This window comes from Myiozetetes cayanensis, unplaced genomic scaffold, assembly GCF_022539395.1.
Source record: "Myiozetetes cayanensis isolate MyiCay16 unplaced genomic scaffold, myiCay2020 scf9, whole genome shotgun sequence".
NCBI lineage: Eukaryota > Metazoa > Chordata > Aves > Passeriformes > Tyrannidae > Myiozetetes > Myiozetetes cayanensis.
In genome coordinates this window covers 37,798,135-37,812,995 of record NW_026088185.1, presented here as the reverse complement: position 1 = coordinate 37,812,995, position 14,861 = coordinate 37,798,135, and the positions used below count along the sequence as shown (strand labels likewise).

General features: G+C 48.1%; 1 protein-coding gene across 3 annotated transcripts in view; it reads right to left on the bottom strand.

The window, feature by feature from the left end:
- Nucleotides 1–2,073: 2,073 nt before the first annotated feature.
- The window catches only part of GALNT13 (polypeptide N-acetylgalactosaminyltransferase 13), a 57,310-nt gene continuing 44,522 nt past the window's right edge, over nucleotides 2,074–14,861 (bottom strand). For 2 of the 3 annotated variants that reach the window (XM_050339672.1, XM_050339673.1), the window contains 3 exons: nucleotides 13,203–13,301; nucleotides 12,006–12,140; nucleotides 2,074–3,822 (listed from right to left, as the gene is read on the bottom strand). In XM_050339672.1, the coding sequence (XP_050195629.1) occupies nucleotides 3,682–3,822; nucleotides 12,006–12,140; nucleotides 13,203–13,301 (375 nt within the window). In that variant the 3' untranslated portion in view covers nucleotides 2,074–3,681. Of the gene's footprint in view, nucleotides 3,823–5,806; nucleotides 6,019–12,005; nucleotides 12,141–13,202; nucleotides 13,302–14,861 lie in introns of those variants that run through there. The other variant, XM_050339674.1, reaches the window with a different exon arrangement.

Below are 14,861 nucleotides of genomic sequence, written 5' to 3'. Positions count from 1 at the left end.
TTTTAGGGCAGATCCTGCCATTTTCCTGTGCAAAACCTTCCCAGTTTGAAACAGGAGTTGGAGTCAGGATTTTGCTGACCTTCAGTGATGCCCCACGGAGCTTATCCAGGGGTTGGCTCCCTAAAACCCTAAAACAGACCTCAGAATTAGACATAAACCCAGTTTTTAAGGGAAATGAGATGTGGGTTGTTTCCCTTCTGCAGTTTAACTCTGCCCTCAGTCCTAATTAAAAACATTTCTGAGAAATCCCCAAAAAAGGAAAATACCTCCACGTCTGCATTCATCACTTCTAAATGGATTATTTTACGATCCATATAAATGACTCTCATCCATAATTAACACCAGCTTGGCAGTTAATTGCACCTTTGCAAACCAGTTTAATAATCAGTGCTCACAGTTGTGAGCTGTGAGCTGGTGCTTGGGATCAACACACCCACACCTGCCTCTGCAAAGACAACCTGAAACAGGGAAATCTTGATAAAAATGAGTTAATTTGGGCGTTCCCTCTGTATTTTTACGAGCAAGGATGCTCCTCTGGATGGAGGGAATCTTATTAAATGAGGGATTAATTAGTCCTTTTTTAAATGAGTTGATCAAAGTGCACTGTAGGAAGTGGAGGAGGAGGAATTATGAAACTACATGTAAATACATAAGCTATACATATAAAGTTATAAAATTATATTTATCAAACTATAAAACTCAAAAATTTGTTATTACAAATCTTTATCATCTTTATAATTTGTTACATATATAATTACATATATGTGTATCTATAATTATATAATTTCTTGTAATTATCATTTTTATAGACAGATCAAGGGCACATCATTTCCTCTCACTTACAACACTTACCACTGTCACTTTTTGTAGTTGGAAATCCCGAAAAGGCTTAATTTTGTCTAGCAATTAACAGTAAAATCTGAAATAATTCGCTCTTAGATATTAATATTTGTGCTAAAGGTTCTCAGAAATCACTTCCACTACAGCGAGGACACGAACTGGTCTCTCTCCCTCTTGGTTTCCTGAGGATGAATTCTCATTTATGTTTATAAATCCTTTAAGATGTTCTGGAAAACTGAGCCCTAAACTCCACCTGGGGACAGCTGCAGCCCCTGGTCCAACTCACCCCGTCCTGTCCCCTCTCAGCCCTCACCCCCACCAGCTCTGCTGCCCCATTTCCTCCCTCAGTGGGGAAATAAAGCCCTAAAACTGCAGTTATTGGGTGGAAATTCAGGGTTTTTAGCACCTAACCCCTTTACCAGATAAAAACAATCCGGAAAAAGATGAATGCACCCGAAGAAAACCAAACCAGCAGGTTTTAATTCTACCAAACTGTATAAATGTTGAGCTGCACAGCCAAGGGGGGCAGGGAGCAATGATCTCCCTTGGGACATTTACGGTGTGTCATCCCTTAGCCACGATGTGCTGGTTGAAATCTGATCACTTCAGAATAAAATTTACCTTCACAGCAATCCTGAGGAGAAAAATACCCTTTTCTGCCTGTTTTTTGGGGTCTCCCCCAAGCTGCACTTTGCCATCACCTCCAGCTCCAACGTCCAGCAAACCTTGGGATGGGCCAGGGAAGCGCTGAGAGCACAAGGGATGTCACTCCTCACATCCAGGGGTGTCCATGGGGGACACTGGAGCCACCCCAAGATCTCCAGCTCCTCCTGCAATGCCCCAAACCCCAGTGCCTGCACACAGGAACCCCACCTGGGCTCTGTGAGTGGCCAAAGCCCTGGTGAAAGAGATGAACAAATAATTTATTTGTCTTTTCCTGCATGGAAATCACTATTTAAATCGGATCCCGGGGCTTTTGTGCTCTTTCTATGGAGCACAACAACAATCTCCCCCCTTTTTTGGTGCTTTTAAGCCACATTCTGTACTCCTGGGGTGATTTGGAGATGAGCACTGGATGAGTTTGGCCCTGCTTTGAGAAGGAAGGCTGAAAGATGAGCCTTCAATCCCAGTTACTCCATGACACTCCAGCTCCATGCAGGCACAGCAATCACCTTCCCAATTAACACCCTCCTGCCTTCCATTTAATGACGTGTATCAAGAAAATATCAGCTATAAATTTATAATGCATCTGTTTATGACACAATTAATCCACTCCAACCAGAGCATTATACAGAAAATACTGTCCTTTTTAATGACCCAGTGCATTTACAGACCTTTTTGAGGGAGTGGGAGTGAAATCCTGGGAAACATTTCGCCCCTTCCCCGGGCTGGGATCACACTGCCCTGGGATTTCAGTCTCTTCAACCCTCTGAGCAATAAGAAGCCACAGACTATTGTCAAAAACCCAGCCTGGAGTGCAGCAGATGGATTTTGGGTGGTCACCAAAGGAAATGTCCCCAATATAGATGGGAAATGTCACCTGTATGGGCAGGACCTGTCCCCACATCCCACCAGGGACCATCAAGGACCACACCAACAAAGGGACTGAGCCACAAAACCATCAGAAAAGAGAAATCAGCCTCTGTCATTGCTCTGGGAGCAGAACTGGGAGCGGATCCAGCTCCGTGCAGGGGATCCAGGGATGAAGCTCCGCCTGTGTCCTGGACAGGGAGACACTGCTGTGTGAGGGCAGCCAGGGCTGGGGGCTCTCCAGGCTCTGCTGGTCCCAGAGGGGCAGTTTTAGTCCCTCCATCTGCCCCTGCAGCCCCAGGTCCAGCCCCAGCCAGCTCCATTCCCATGGAGAGGACAGTTCCATTCCCAGGCAGAGGACAGTTCCATTCCCATGGAGAGGACAGTTCCATTCCCAAGGAGAGGACAGTTCCATTCCCATGGAGAGGACAGCTCCATTCCCATGGAAAGGACAGTTCCATTTCCATGGAGAGGACAGTTCCATTTCCATGGAGAGGACAGTTCCATTCCCAGGCAGAGGACAGTTCCATTCCCAGGCAGAGGACAGTTCCATTCCCATGGAGAGGACAGTTCCATTCCCAGGGAGAGGACAGTTCCATTCCCATGGAGAGGACAGTTCCATTCCCATGGAGAGGACAGTTCCATTCCCAGGGAGAGGACAGTTCCATTCCCAGGGAGAGGACAGTTCCATTCCCATGGAAAGGAGAGTTCCCTCTGTGCTGCTCTGAAGGACCACGTGTGTCCCTCCTTCCTCTCCACATTCCTGTGTCTTCTGCTGCTGCCTCCTCTGCTGGAATTCCTTCTTCAAGTGCAGCCTTTGCCCAGTTTTCCAAACACCAGGTCCCATTCTTTCCTGGCACGAACCACGAGGCTTTGGCTCTGCCTGGTGCCTTTGCTGCTCAGTTTGGTGCTGTCAGATCTCCCACTGGGCATGAGAGATCAGCAAACACCCTCCAGGCCTTGCCAAGGGTCACCAGCACCGTCACCCCCAGCTCAAGACACCCCTGCCAGGGTGGCTCCCGGTGCCAACTGGTGTCACAAGGCCTTTTATGCTGGGCCACCTCCCTGTGGCGGTGTGGGACATGCAGCAACACCTCTCTGGTGTCTCTGGAACCGTCTCTGAGCACATCTGTGTGCTCACCAGCACGTGCTTCATCATCCACAGGCTCACAGGAGCTTCCTGGAGCAGCCAAAGGGGCACCCCCAGACCTGGAACATGCCTCGTGGCTCGGGTGGCGTTTGGAGAGGGCTGGGCTGGGCAGGAGGAGGGCAGGAGGAGGGCAGGAGGAGGAGGAGATGGCAGTGCCCAGCTCAGGCCCCCAGGGTCATGTTGCGCAGCAGCCACTGCTGGGAGCGGCCGTCCCCGCACTCCCGCATGGTGGGCACCAGCCTGTCCTCCTCCGACGGCTCTGCCAGGCACTGGTTGCTGTTCACGTGCCTCAGGGTGAGCTTCTGCAAGAGAGGAGACACGGGGAATCACTGCTGGGAATGGCAGTGGCATCTGGGGGCTGATTTCAGTCCCCTTCGAGTCACTGCACCGGCCGTGGGATCCCTCGTGGGGCTCCAGGGCAGCTCCTCCACTCGGCTCCCACTGCCCTCCCACGGGGAGCCAGGACACCCTGCCCCTCTGCTGCACCCAGCCAGGGGAAATGGCACAGGAAAGGACAAAAACAGTGCCAGGAAACACCATTCCAAAGCAACAGCAGCTTGGATAAAGGAGCTTCGTCTCCAGCAACGTGGAAATGTGGAGCATTTCAGGGCAGAGCTCTGCTGGTGCACAGGTTACTGCTGGGGGAAGTACATGACATGAAAACTCCTGTGTTTTAACACATTTCTCCTCCTTAGGACACCCATCCCCTTCTGCTCCCACCACGTTGTATTTCTGGGGGATGGGACATCAGAAGGAGACAGAACTTATTCTGAAGGAATAAATCACCCGTTTGAAAGCACTGGGAGAACAAATTCCTGGAGAGATCCAGGGAAGTCAAACATCAAGCTGTGCATTTAAATGCACAAAGACAGGCTGAGTCCCAGCTGAGCCCAGGGTGTTCCCTCCATCACTCCTTGGATTGATCCAGGGGTTTCACACACAGGATCACAGCAATTAACACCCTCCTCGAGCCCCTCTGCTAAGAAATGCTGCATTTACCAAGTTCTTATTTCAGAAAAGGTCTTGCAGTTCCTAAAAACCACTTAGACCTCTGTCAGATGCAAAGGAGATGAACCTCTACACACGTCAGGTCAGCAGCTGCACATCTGGCCACAGCTGGGGAGGCCACACACTGGGACACTCCAGAGAGCACAGCTGTGTCCCAGCTGAGGGTGGGGAAGGAGCTGGATGGTGCTGGCAGGGCTGGTTTGGGTTGGAAGGGAAATTAAAGCCCATCTCATTCCACCCCTGTCCTGGGCAGGGACACCTTCCATTAGCCCAGGGTGCTCCAACCTGGCCTTGGACACTTCCAGGGATCCAGGGGTAGCCACAGCTTCTCTGCCCAACCTGGGCCAGGGCCTGCCCACCCTCCCAGCCAGCAATTCCTTCCCAATCTCCCATCTCTCCCTGCCCTCTGGCAGTGGGAAGCCATTCCCTGTGTCCTGTCCCTCCATGCCTTGTCCCCAGTCCCTCTCCAGCTCTCCTGGAGCCCCTTTAGGCCCTGCAAGGGGCTCTCAGGTGTCCCTGGAACCTTCTCTTCTCCAGGTGAACCCCCCAGCTCTCCCAGCCTGGATCCAGAGCAGAGGGGATCCAGCCCTGGAGCAGCTCTGTGACCTCCTCTGGATTCTCTCCAGCAGCTCCACAAGGACTGTGACCCTGCCCCAATCCCAACAACCACAGGAACAGGCAATTCCAGCACTGAAACCTTGCCTGAGATCATCCACTGGGCAATCAAACACAGCAAAGGAACAAACAGGGGGACAAGGAGGGGCAGGAAAATTCTGGAGCCTCCCAGACAGGGGAGAAAAGTTGAATTGACCCCCAAACAGCCCAGCCTGACCCAAATTATTTCCTGATGGCTTGACATTCTCTGGCTCCAACATCCCTAGGATTCAACCACTGAAAATCAGGAATTTCATTGTTTAAATAAGGACATTTCAAACTCAGGGGATCATACGGAAATTCTACGAAAATTCTACGAAACTCTGTGAGAATTCCATGAAAAAGCCTGTACAAATTCTATGGAACCGCTACAGAAAAATTCTACAACAAATTTTTAAAACATTTTTTAGAGAAATTCTACGAGAAAATCCAACGAGCGAGAGTCATCACCACCAGGAGATCCGACCACCTGAATTCACCTACAACTATTTACAAGTAACACTGCTAAGAACTAAGGAGGACTAAGCAGCACCAAGACCTGCAGGGCGCGGCGTTTTTGAGGTGTTCCCAAAAACTGAAAGTTTTTGGGAACACCTCAAAAGCGCCGCGCCCTGCGCTCGCCGCGTCTCGATACCAACCTCCCCCTTCCCCTACAGGAAATAGTCGGTGGGGCTGTAGTAAACCTTCCTAAAGACTTCCAGGCGGGAGTAGTTCCTGAGGATCCAGGTCTGCAGGGGGCTGCCGTCGCACGCCTCCACCGTGGGGCCGTGGGCGCCGCCCTCGACGCGGCCCAGGGTCAGGCACGACTGGGTGATGACGTGCAGGAAGGTGTGGGTCTGTAAGGATGGTTTGGGGGGGGTACAGATTTGGGTAAGGGGTCAATCAGACTCGAGGATGAGCAGAGGGAGGGGGAAAAGCTGGGAGAGCTCCTGAGGGAAGGGTTGGTGGGAATGCAGGGATATCCACAGGAATGTGTATGGAGAAGGTTTCAGCTTCACGTTAAACTCCTGAGGCCAATTCACTTCACATCCCATGATCCAGAGCTGAGGGTGCCTCTGGATCCAGCCCCTTCCCCCCCCCAGTTCCCACTGCCCAGCAGGATCTGGGGAGAGATGAAGTTCCCCCATCATCTCTCTACTAATCTATCTCTAGTAACATCTCTCTACTAACATCTCTCTACTAACTATCTCTACTAACATCTCTCTACTAACAATCTCTACTAACATCTCTCTACTAACTATTTATCTCTACTAACATCTCTCTACTATCTCTACTAACCATCTCTACTAGCATCTCTCTACTAACCATCTCTACTAGCATCTCTCTACTAACTATCTCTACTAACATCTCACTACTAACATCTCTCTACTAACATCTCTCTACTAACATCTCTCTACTAACCATCTCTACTAACATCTCTCTACTAACTATCTCTACTAGCATCTCTCTACTATCTCTACTAACATCTCTCTACTAACTATCTCTACTAACATCTCTCTACTAACCATCTCTACTAACATCTCTCTACTAACCATCTCTACTATCTCTACTAACATCTCTCTACTAACTATCTCTACTAACGTCTCTCTACTAACCATCTCTACTAACATCTCTCTACTAACTATCTATCTCTACTAACATCTCTCTACTAACTATCTCTACTATCTCTACTAACATCTCTCTACTAACATCTCTCTACTAACATCTCACTACTAAAATCTCTCTACTAACATCTCTACTAACATCTCTACTAACATCTCTCTACTAACTATTTATCTCTACTAACATCTCTCTACTAACTATCTCTACTAACATCTCACTACTAACCATCTCTACTAACATCTCTCGACTATCTATCTCTACTAACTATCTATCTCTACTAACATCTCTCTACTAACTATTTATCTCTACTAACATCTCTCTACTATCTATTTATCTCTACTAACATCTCTCTACTATCTCTACTAACATCTCTCACTAACACCCTGCACCAACCACCCTGGAGCCCATCTGAGAGTCACCAAATCAAAAATATACACTGAATTAAACATTCACATATCAGATAAGGATTTTCTTCCCCAAACACCGTTCCAGCTCTTCCTCCGTGGTGCCAACACCAGGTGGCTTGGGATGGAGGGGAGCTTCTACTCCCCTAAATTCTGCCCATCCCTGCAGGTTCCCCAGGGCTGGTGCTGCCAGGATGCTCCTCCTGCCTGTTCCCCTCTCCATGCTTTTGGCTCGATAAGGGAAAAAGTGATGTGAGCATAAAGAGGCCACTAAAAATATCAAGGACAAGTGTCCTTATAATGCCACTTCGAGTGAGTGTCACTGTGGGGTTTGTTCCATTATGTATCACTGCTCCCTCTGCCTCCTGTCCGGGACTCTTCTCAGGGAGAGCAGAGCACATAAATTAATTACTTGGGAATCTCTGTGTTGCACGTTTGTATTATATTAAACCCCTAAAGTCAGTGGACTGTTCAGGGGTAAAAACAGGGCCAAGCATCTTCTTGGTAATCTGAGCAGACTTTTCTCTGCTACATGGAATGGTTTGGGTTGGAAGGGACCTAAAAGCCCATCCAGTGCCAGCCCTGCCATGGGCAGGGACACCTTCCACTGGCCCAGGTTGCTCCAAGCCCCGTCCAACCTGGCCTTGGACACTGCCAGGGATCCAGGGGCAGCCACAGCTTCTCTGCCCAACCTGTGCCAGGGCCTGCCCACCCTCCCAGCCAGCAATTCCTTCCCAATCTCCCATCTCTCCCTGCCCTCTGGCAGTGGGAAGCCATTCCCTGTGTCCTGTCCCTCCATGCCTTGTCCCCAGTCCCTCTCCAGCTCTCCTGGAGCCCCTTTAGGCCCTGCCAGGGGCTCTCAGGTGTCCCTGGATCCTTCTCTTCTCCAGGTGAACCCCCCAGCTCTCCCAGCCTGGCTCCAGAGCACCTGGTAAATAAGGACTGGCACGTTGGAGCCTCTATGGGAAGGCACTAAAAGGTGTCACTAATAAGAGGTGTCACTAATAAGAGGTGTCACTAATAAGAGGTGTCACTAGTAAGAGGTGTCACTACAGGCACTGCTGCAGGAGGAGGGAGATGCTATTCCAGGGTTTGGGATTTGGCACAGGGGTCACAGTTAGCACCAAACTTACCTCAAAGCTATATTCCCATTTCCCAAAGTACTGATGGAAGGGCAAACAAAAGGAAATTGGAGTCAGTGAGTCAACAAACATCTTGTGTGAGGTCCCTCAACTCTCCATGAATGGAAATCCAAGGCTTTGCACCGACACCGTGTTTACGGACAAAGAGTGGTACTTATGCAGGACCAAATGATGGAATATCTGAGCTGGAAGGGACTCACAAGGATCATCCAGTCCAACTCCAGGCCTTGCACAGGACACCCCAACAATCCCACTCTATTCCTGAGAGTGTTGCCCAAACACTCCCTGAACTCTGGCAGCCTTGCAATAAATCCCAAGGAATCCATCAGGAGTAAATCCTGATGTCACCACTCAGGCACGAGGAAATACAGGATTCCCCATCAGCTGTGACACATTTACAGCACCAGGAATGGCAGCACAGACCTGGACACTCTCCACATGCTTCCACCTCAGCCCCACGGGCTTCCTCTGGAGCCAAACACCAGCTGCTCCTGCACAGGGCTCTCCACCCAGCCCAGAGTCCCCACATGAGGTAAAACAACCAACTGCTTGGCAGAGCTGGGACAACCCCAAATTCCCAAGATAAGCAAGGTCAGGCACCGATGCAGCAACTCTGGCTCCAGCCTGACAGAATTCCCAGATCCTTCTGCTGATCCCCCTCCTCATTTCCCACCCCACCCCAGAGCAAATACATTTATATATTATAAATATGATGTAAAAGTGCCGACAGGAAGCCTGTGGATGAATCCTGTTTGGCACATCCCACTGACAGGTGATGGATGGAGCTGCCCTTGCGAGGGATGGGCACTTGGGAAAGGGCCAGGAATCTCAGCATGGAATCCTGGAATCCCAGACTGGTTTGGCTTGGAAAGGACCCTAAAGCTTCCACCCCCTGCCTGGGGCAGGGGCACCTTCCACCAGCCCAGGCTGCTGCCATAATAATGTGTTATACACTTAAATACCATCCATTAAACTAAACCAGAACATTATCAAACAATTAACAACAGCAAGAAATCAATAACAACTGCCTGAAAATCAGTGCTGAGAAATCCATTGGGATGGTTATTCACATCCCCAGCCCTGCTGTCCATAACTCCCAAATACCTTCAGCAGGAGGAGGGATATGGTCTGAAACCACAGAATAACCACCCAAAACCCCCTCCATTCAAGTCCTGAATAAGCAAACAAAGGTAATAATTAGAGTAATCTCACTGAAAAAACAAGCTAATGGATACAAGGGATTCAGGCAACGTCTTGTAACTGTTTGGGAAAAAAATATGAAAATATCACAAGCTGGTTGTTTTCTCCTGAAAAAATACTGGATATCAGGTATGTTTGGCACCTAAAATTACACTAATAAACTTTAACAAACAGCAATACTGAAATGAAAGGGAAGATGGGGAAGCTGAAGCCTGAATGCTCAGACTAAAACTGACACTGAAAATATTCTGTCAATAAATACAGGGGTATAGAAAGCAATGGGCTGTTCCCCAGCAGAGCAAGCAGCAAAGCCTGGGAGATCCTGCTGGAAAAACAGGGGGTATTTCTGTTTTATGAGCTCCATCTCATGGCTGAGCTGGGTTTTACACAGCTCCTGGGAAACTCTCCACTGTGGGGCTGAAGTGCTCAACTTAAGAGAAAAACCAGCCTGTTTCCTGCCTTAAACACACTATATTTGGCTGGCCCTGCTGGTCTAGTGGTAAAGGCGCCGCGCTATCACCGCGGAGACCCGGGTTCGATTCCCGGTCAGGGCCACTCCCGGGCAGGTGGGGCTCGTTAGCCCTTAAAGGCAACCCACCTACGTCCTAAGGACCTCGCTGCCACCGTCCAAGCTCGCTTGGCCCCGGCAGATGAACCTTAGGATTAAAGGGTGGGCTCAGTTCCGCGCACACTGTGTCTCACCTAAAAAATCCAATGCGCAGGCTGGAAGGTGGAAAGACCTTCCCCGGATCTTCGCTCGCGAAGACTGGCCATTATTATATATTTGGCTGGCAGAATTCCAGCTTTCCAGGCAGAAAGGTGAAACAGCCATTGCTGGGAAATGCTGGAAATACCTTTCTAGAAGACTGCATATCTTAAATCCATCAGTATTTCCCTACCTGTGCAGCCATGGAAAGAGGCCAGGATAACACATTTTTTTAAATCAACATTTTTTCAGTTTATCCCTTGAGGCATCACTGAGCTGAACTTGGAATCTCCCAACCTAAGAGTGGGAAAACCTGGAATTTTAAAGTGTTATGCCTTAAAAGAGTGGTCCACACGTGGCAGAGGGTGCTGCTGTGACACATCAGGGGAGGTTGGATCCACTGGGATCCTCAGGAATTCTCCAGACAGAATCCCAAAGCCACCCTGGATCCCAGCAGAGCCCTGCCTGGACCTTCTGGGAGCAAGGGAATGTCGACTCCCACTGGGTTTGGGGATGGATCTGGAACCTGTGACCCCAATTCCACGTCCTCAGCCTCTGGTCAGGCCCTTAATGTCTATTTAAACCAATTAAAAACTGGTTAAAAATCAATTACTGCAGGAATGAAGGGGAGGAGGGTGTAAGACCTTCAATTTTAGGTGTTAATTGCTGGAATGAATGTCCTCAAAACCACCTAAACCTTGTCAAATCTCCAAGGAATTTGTGTAGGGAGAAAATGAAACTTCCTGTTAAAGAGAAAAATTGGTTCAAATTAAAATCATGGAATTATTTAGTCTGGAAAAGCCCTCCAAGAACACCAAGTCCAGCCATCCCCCAGCACTGCCCAGGCCACCACTGCCCCCTGTCCCCAAGTGCCACATCCACAGGGCTTTTAAATCCCTGCAGGGACAGGGACTCCTGAGCCAGGGCTGGACAACCCTTTCCAAGGAGGAATTTTAATTCTCATCTGCTGTCTCCTGTCTCACTTAAAAAGAAGGATCATTTGTCCATAAGATCCTGACATATTTGCATGTATTTTGTATCAATTTTTCAATCTCACCATAGCCCACCATGTTTCTTATCTTATTATAAATAAGAAATAAGCTGAAAAGACTTTAACTAAAAAAAAAAAAATCTTGTTTAATAAAATATAACTAAAAAAGATATCTTGTTTAATAAAATATAATATATAAATATAATGGATATGAATATATGACTTTCATTTATTTAAAAACTGCAAAATACTTCTTTGGTTTTGTAAGAAAGCACAACGCCAGCTGCTGGAAGTGAACCTTTATAAGCAATAACTGGCTTTTTTACCCTTCTAAAACGAAAATTTACAGAATCATTGTATGCAAAATTAAAATGCAGCTTCAAAGCTGGTGTTTGGCTGAACTGCCCTGCCCTGCCAAGCCTGTGCTGTGCCAGGAGACGCCCCCAGCACCCCCTGTGCCAGGGCAGGGGACACGGCTGTGCCCCAGGACGAGAGGGAACGGCCTCCAACTGTGCCAGGGGAGGGGCAGGTGGGACATCAGCAGGAATTTCTCCTGGAAAGGGTGGTCAGGCACTGGCACAGCTGCCCAGGGAGGTTTGGAGTGCCCAGCCCTGGAGGTGCCCAAGGCAGGCCTGGCCGTGGCACTCAGTGCTCTGGGCTGGGGACAAGGTGGGGATGGGCACAGGGGGATCCATGGGCTGGGAGGGCTTTTCCAGACTATTCTGGGACTCTGCCAAGGACACCCCCATCCCTTGGGCTGTCCCCAGCCCCCAGGTACCTCGGCATCGTACTCCCAGAGCTGGTTGCCCCTCATGTGGTGGCACTTCAGCATGAGGATGGGCCCGTTGAGGCGCGACACGTCCAGGCACAGATCGTCCGTGCGGATCTCCTTGTCGGCGGTGTAGGAGAACACCTGGAACACAGGGAGGGAGGGACAGGGGCTCACAAAACCCCAAACTGCCTGGCTGCCCCATCCCTGGAAGTGTCCAAGGCCAGGCTGGATGGGGCTTGGAGCAACCTGGGACAGTGGGAGGTGTCAGGGTTGGAATGGGATGAGCTTTAAGGTCCTTTCCAACCCGTTCTGGGAATCTCTGATTCCAGGGATAAGTGATGTCTGAACTGGCAATTAGGGAAGCTGGGTTTGGAGAAGTCACCATGACAAGAAGAAAAGTGAATGCTAATTAGGCTGATGTAGAATTCCCAGGCTGGCTTTGGTCCCACCCATACTAATTACAGAGACGATGATATTAATGCCACCTAAAAATAGAGGGTGAGGACACCCTGCATTTTATAGCTAATTAAAGAATGGATTTCACACATTCCAGTGTGACAGGTAAAACATTCCCCCAGGGATGGGGTTCCAGCCTCTGCCAGGGCTGCACAACCTTCACATTTTGGACAATTCACATAAAACCTGTTCTGCTGTTGCCTCAACCCCCAACCAGCAGTGGCAGGAATTCCCTTGTCCTGGTGCTCAGCACCAAGGAGGGAAACTGGGAGAGATCCACTGTAACCCACAGAAACACTCCAGATATCAGAGACACAACTCAAGAGCTGGAATTATATGAAATGGCCAAGATGATAAAATAAAATAGAGAAAGATAAAATAAATGGCTCAAAGAAATAGCTGAGTCCTCCTAAAATTCTTCTGACCCAAATCCAAAACATTTTGGGATGTTGATTACGTTAGTTATGTATAAAATAGAATTTAAATATTCTAAATATTTTAAAGTATTAATATTTTAAAATATTTTAAAGATATTTTAAAATCTAAAAATGTTTCTGTAAAATACTATGTTTTAATATAAAAATTACACAGCTATTTTTCACTCATATTTTTATAATGAGCTAAGGACCAGTGAGGGTCCCCAGGATGAGCCCCCAGCCCTACCTGGGTAACATTCCAGCTCTCACACCACCCTGAACCAATTACTGTACAAAAACCACACCTTTCCTCTCTTTTTCCCTGCTTTACCTGATTTCCTCCCATTCCATGGCAGTTGAAAAACCCCACTTTCTCGTTCTCCTTGCGGCCCATGTTGTCCAAACACTGGTTGGTTTCAACATTCCTGATCTGAGGGAAGAAAAGAGGTCAAACATTCCTTGAAAGAAATGTCTGTAAATGCCATGTCTGTGCAGAAAAAAATTATATTTCTATGGCAGAAAGTACATTTTCTGTGCATTCAAATATAGGTATTGATTTATTTTAATGCATTTATTCATTGAAAATTGTAAATACATCACATTACCCAGAGGAGGTGACAATAAATACAATAAGAGTATCATGAGTTTTTTAAACTACATATTAAGTGTGAAAAGCACTTGAGGGAAATCTCATTGGACCCTCCTTTTATTTAGGTTGCCCTGTACTCCAGAGTGAGTTTGGAGCATCATTTTTCCCTGGATCTGAGCTGAGGACGAGCCTGGTCACCCCCCTGCTGCCCTGCCAGGTGGGATGCTTCAAACCCTGCCTAAGTCTCCACTGAAAAGGAGAAAAATGACTGAAAAATGCCCTTCTGATGGCTCAGAAATTGCCCATTCCTGCTGCTTTGGGGCTCAAAATCCCCTTTCCTGCTCTGCCGGCAGCTGCTGGAACAGCCAGGCAGGAGTTTGAATTCCCAGCCCCTGAGCTGCTGTTTCCATGGAAACTGAGGCCACCTTGGCAAAAATCAGGTGTTTTAATAACTGTTTTATGACTTTCTCCCAGCTCTATTTTGCAGCCTGACAATGTGGCACAAACCCACGTTATTTGACACTTGTTAGACGAGTTCTTTCCTCGCTGTAAACCCACATTTCACTTTATTTTGCCATAATTTCACTGGGAACCCAACAGTGCCTTTTATTTCTCACTACAAAGGCAAGTTTCAATGGGAAATTACTTTCCTGGGTGTTAAAAAAAGCCATTTTTTTGTTTGATTGTTATTCTACCCTTAAATCAACCCATTCAAGAGCTTTTAAAAGTCAGCGTAGGTACAACTCAATAGAGCATTTTTAGCAGTGAATTAGCTGAATTTTAAAGAGATTTCAGCTCCTGGTGCTATAAACCCATGGCATTATTAGGAATGTCTGTGATCCTCAGCTCCAGGCAGCCTGGCTGGGAAACACTCAATGAACAAACATACTTCTTTTTTAAAAAAGCCCCCAAAAAGCCTTTTTTTTTAGCCTCTTTCTGAACAATAAGGGATGATGGAAAGTCCCCTTGGACTGCTGCATATTCATTATGTCAGAACATTAGTCCCAAACCTCACTTTTCCCGTCCACTGCTCCATTTCAGAGATAAATTTGGATGGTGAGTTAGTGTTGTAGTTGCTGGGTTCCTGCACTGGCTGGTTTACTGCACTTACTGCTTTCCTGTGCCACTGGTTTCCTTTACTCAGTGGTTTCCTTTGCTTACTGGTTCCCTGCTCTCCTGGTTCCCTGCATTCCTTGTTTCCAGCAATCCTGGTTCCCTGCACTCCTGGTTTCCTGTATCCCCGCTTCCCTGCATTCATTCCCTGTCTCCCACATTCCTGGTTCCCTGCATTCCCTGTTTCCTAGCATTCCTGGTTCCCTGCACTCCCTGTTTCCCACACTCCTGGTTCCCTGCATTCCCGGTTTGTCTCCCACACTCCTGGTTCCCTGTACTCCCTGTTTC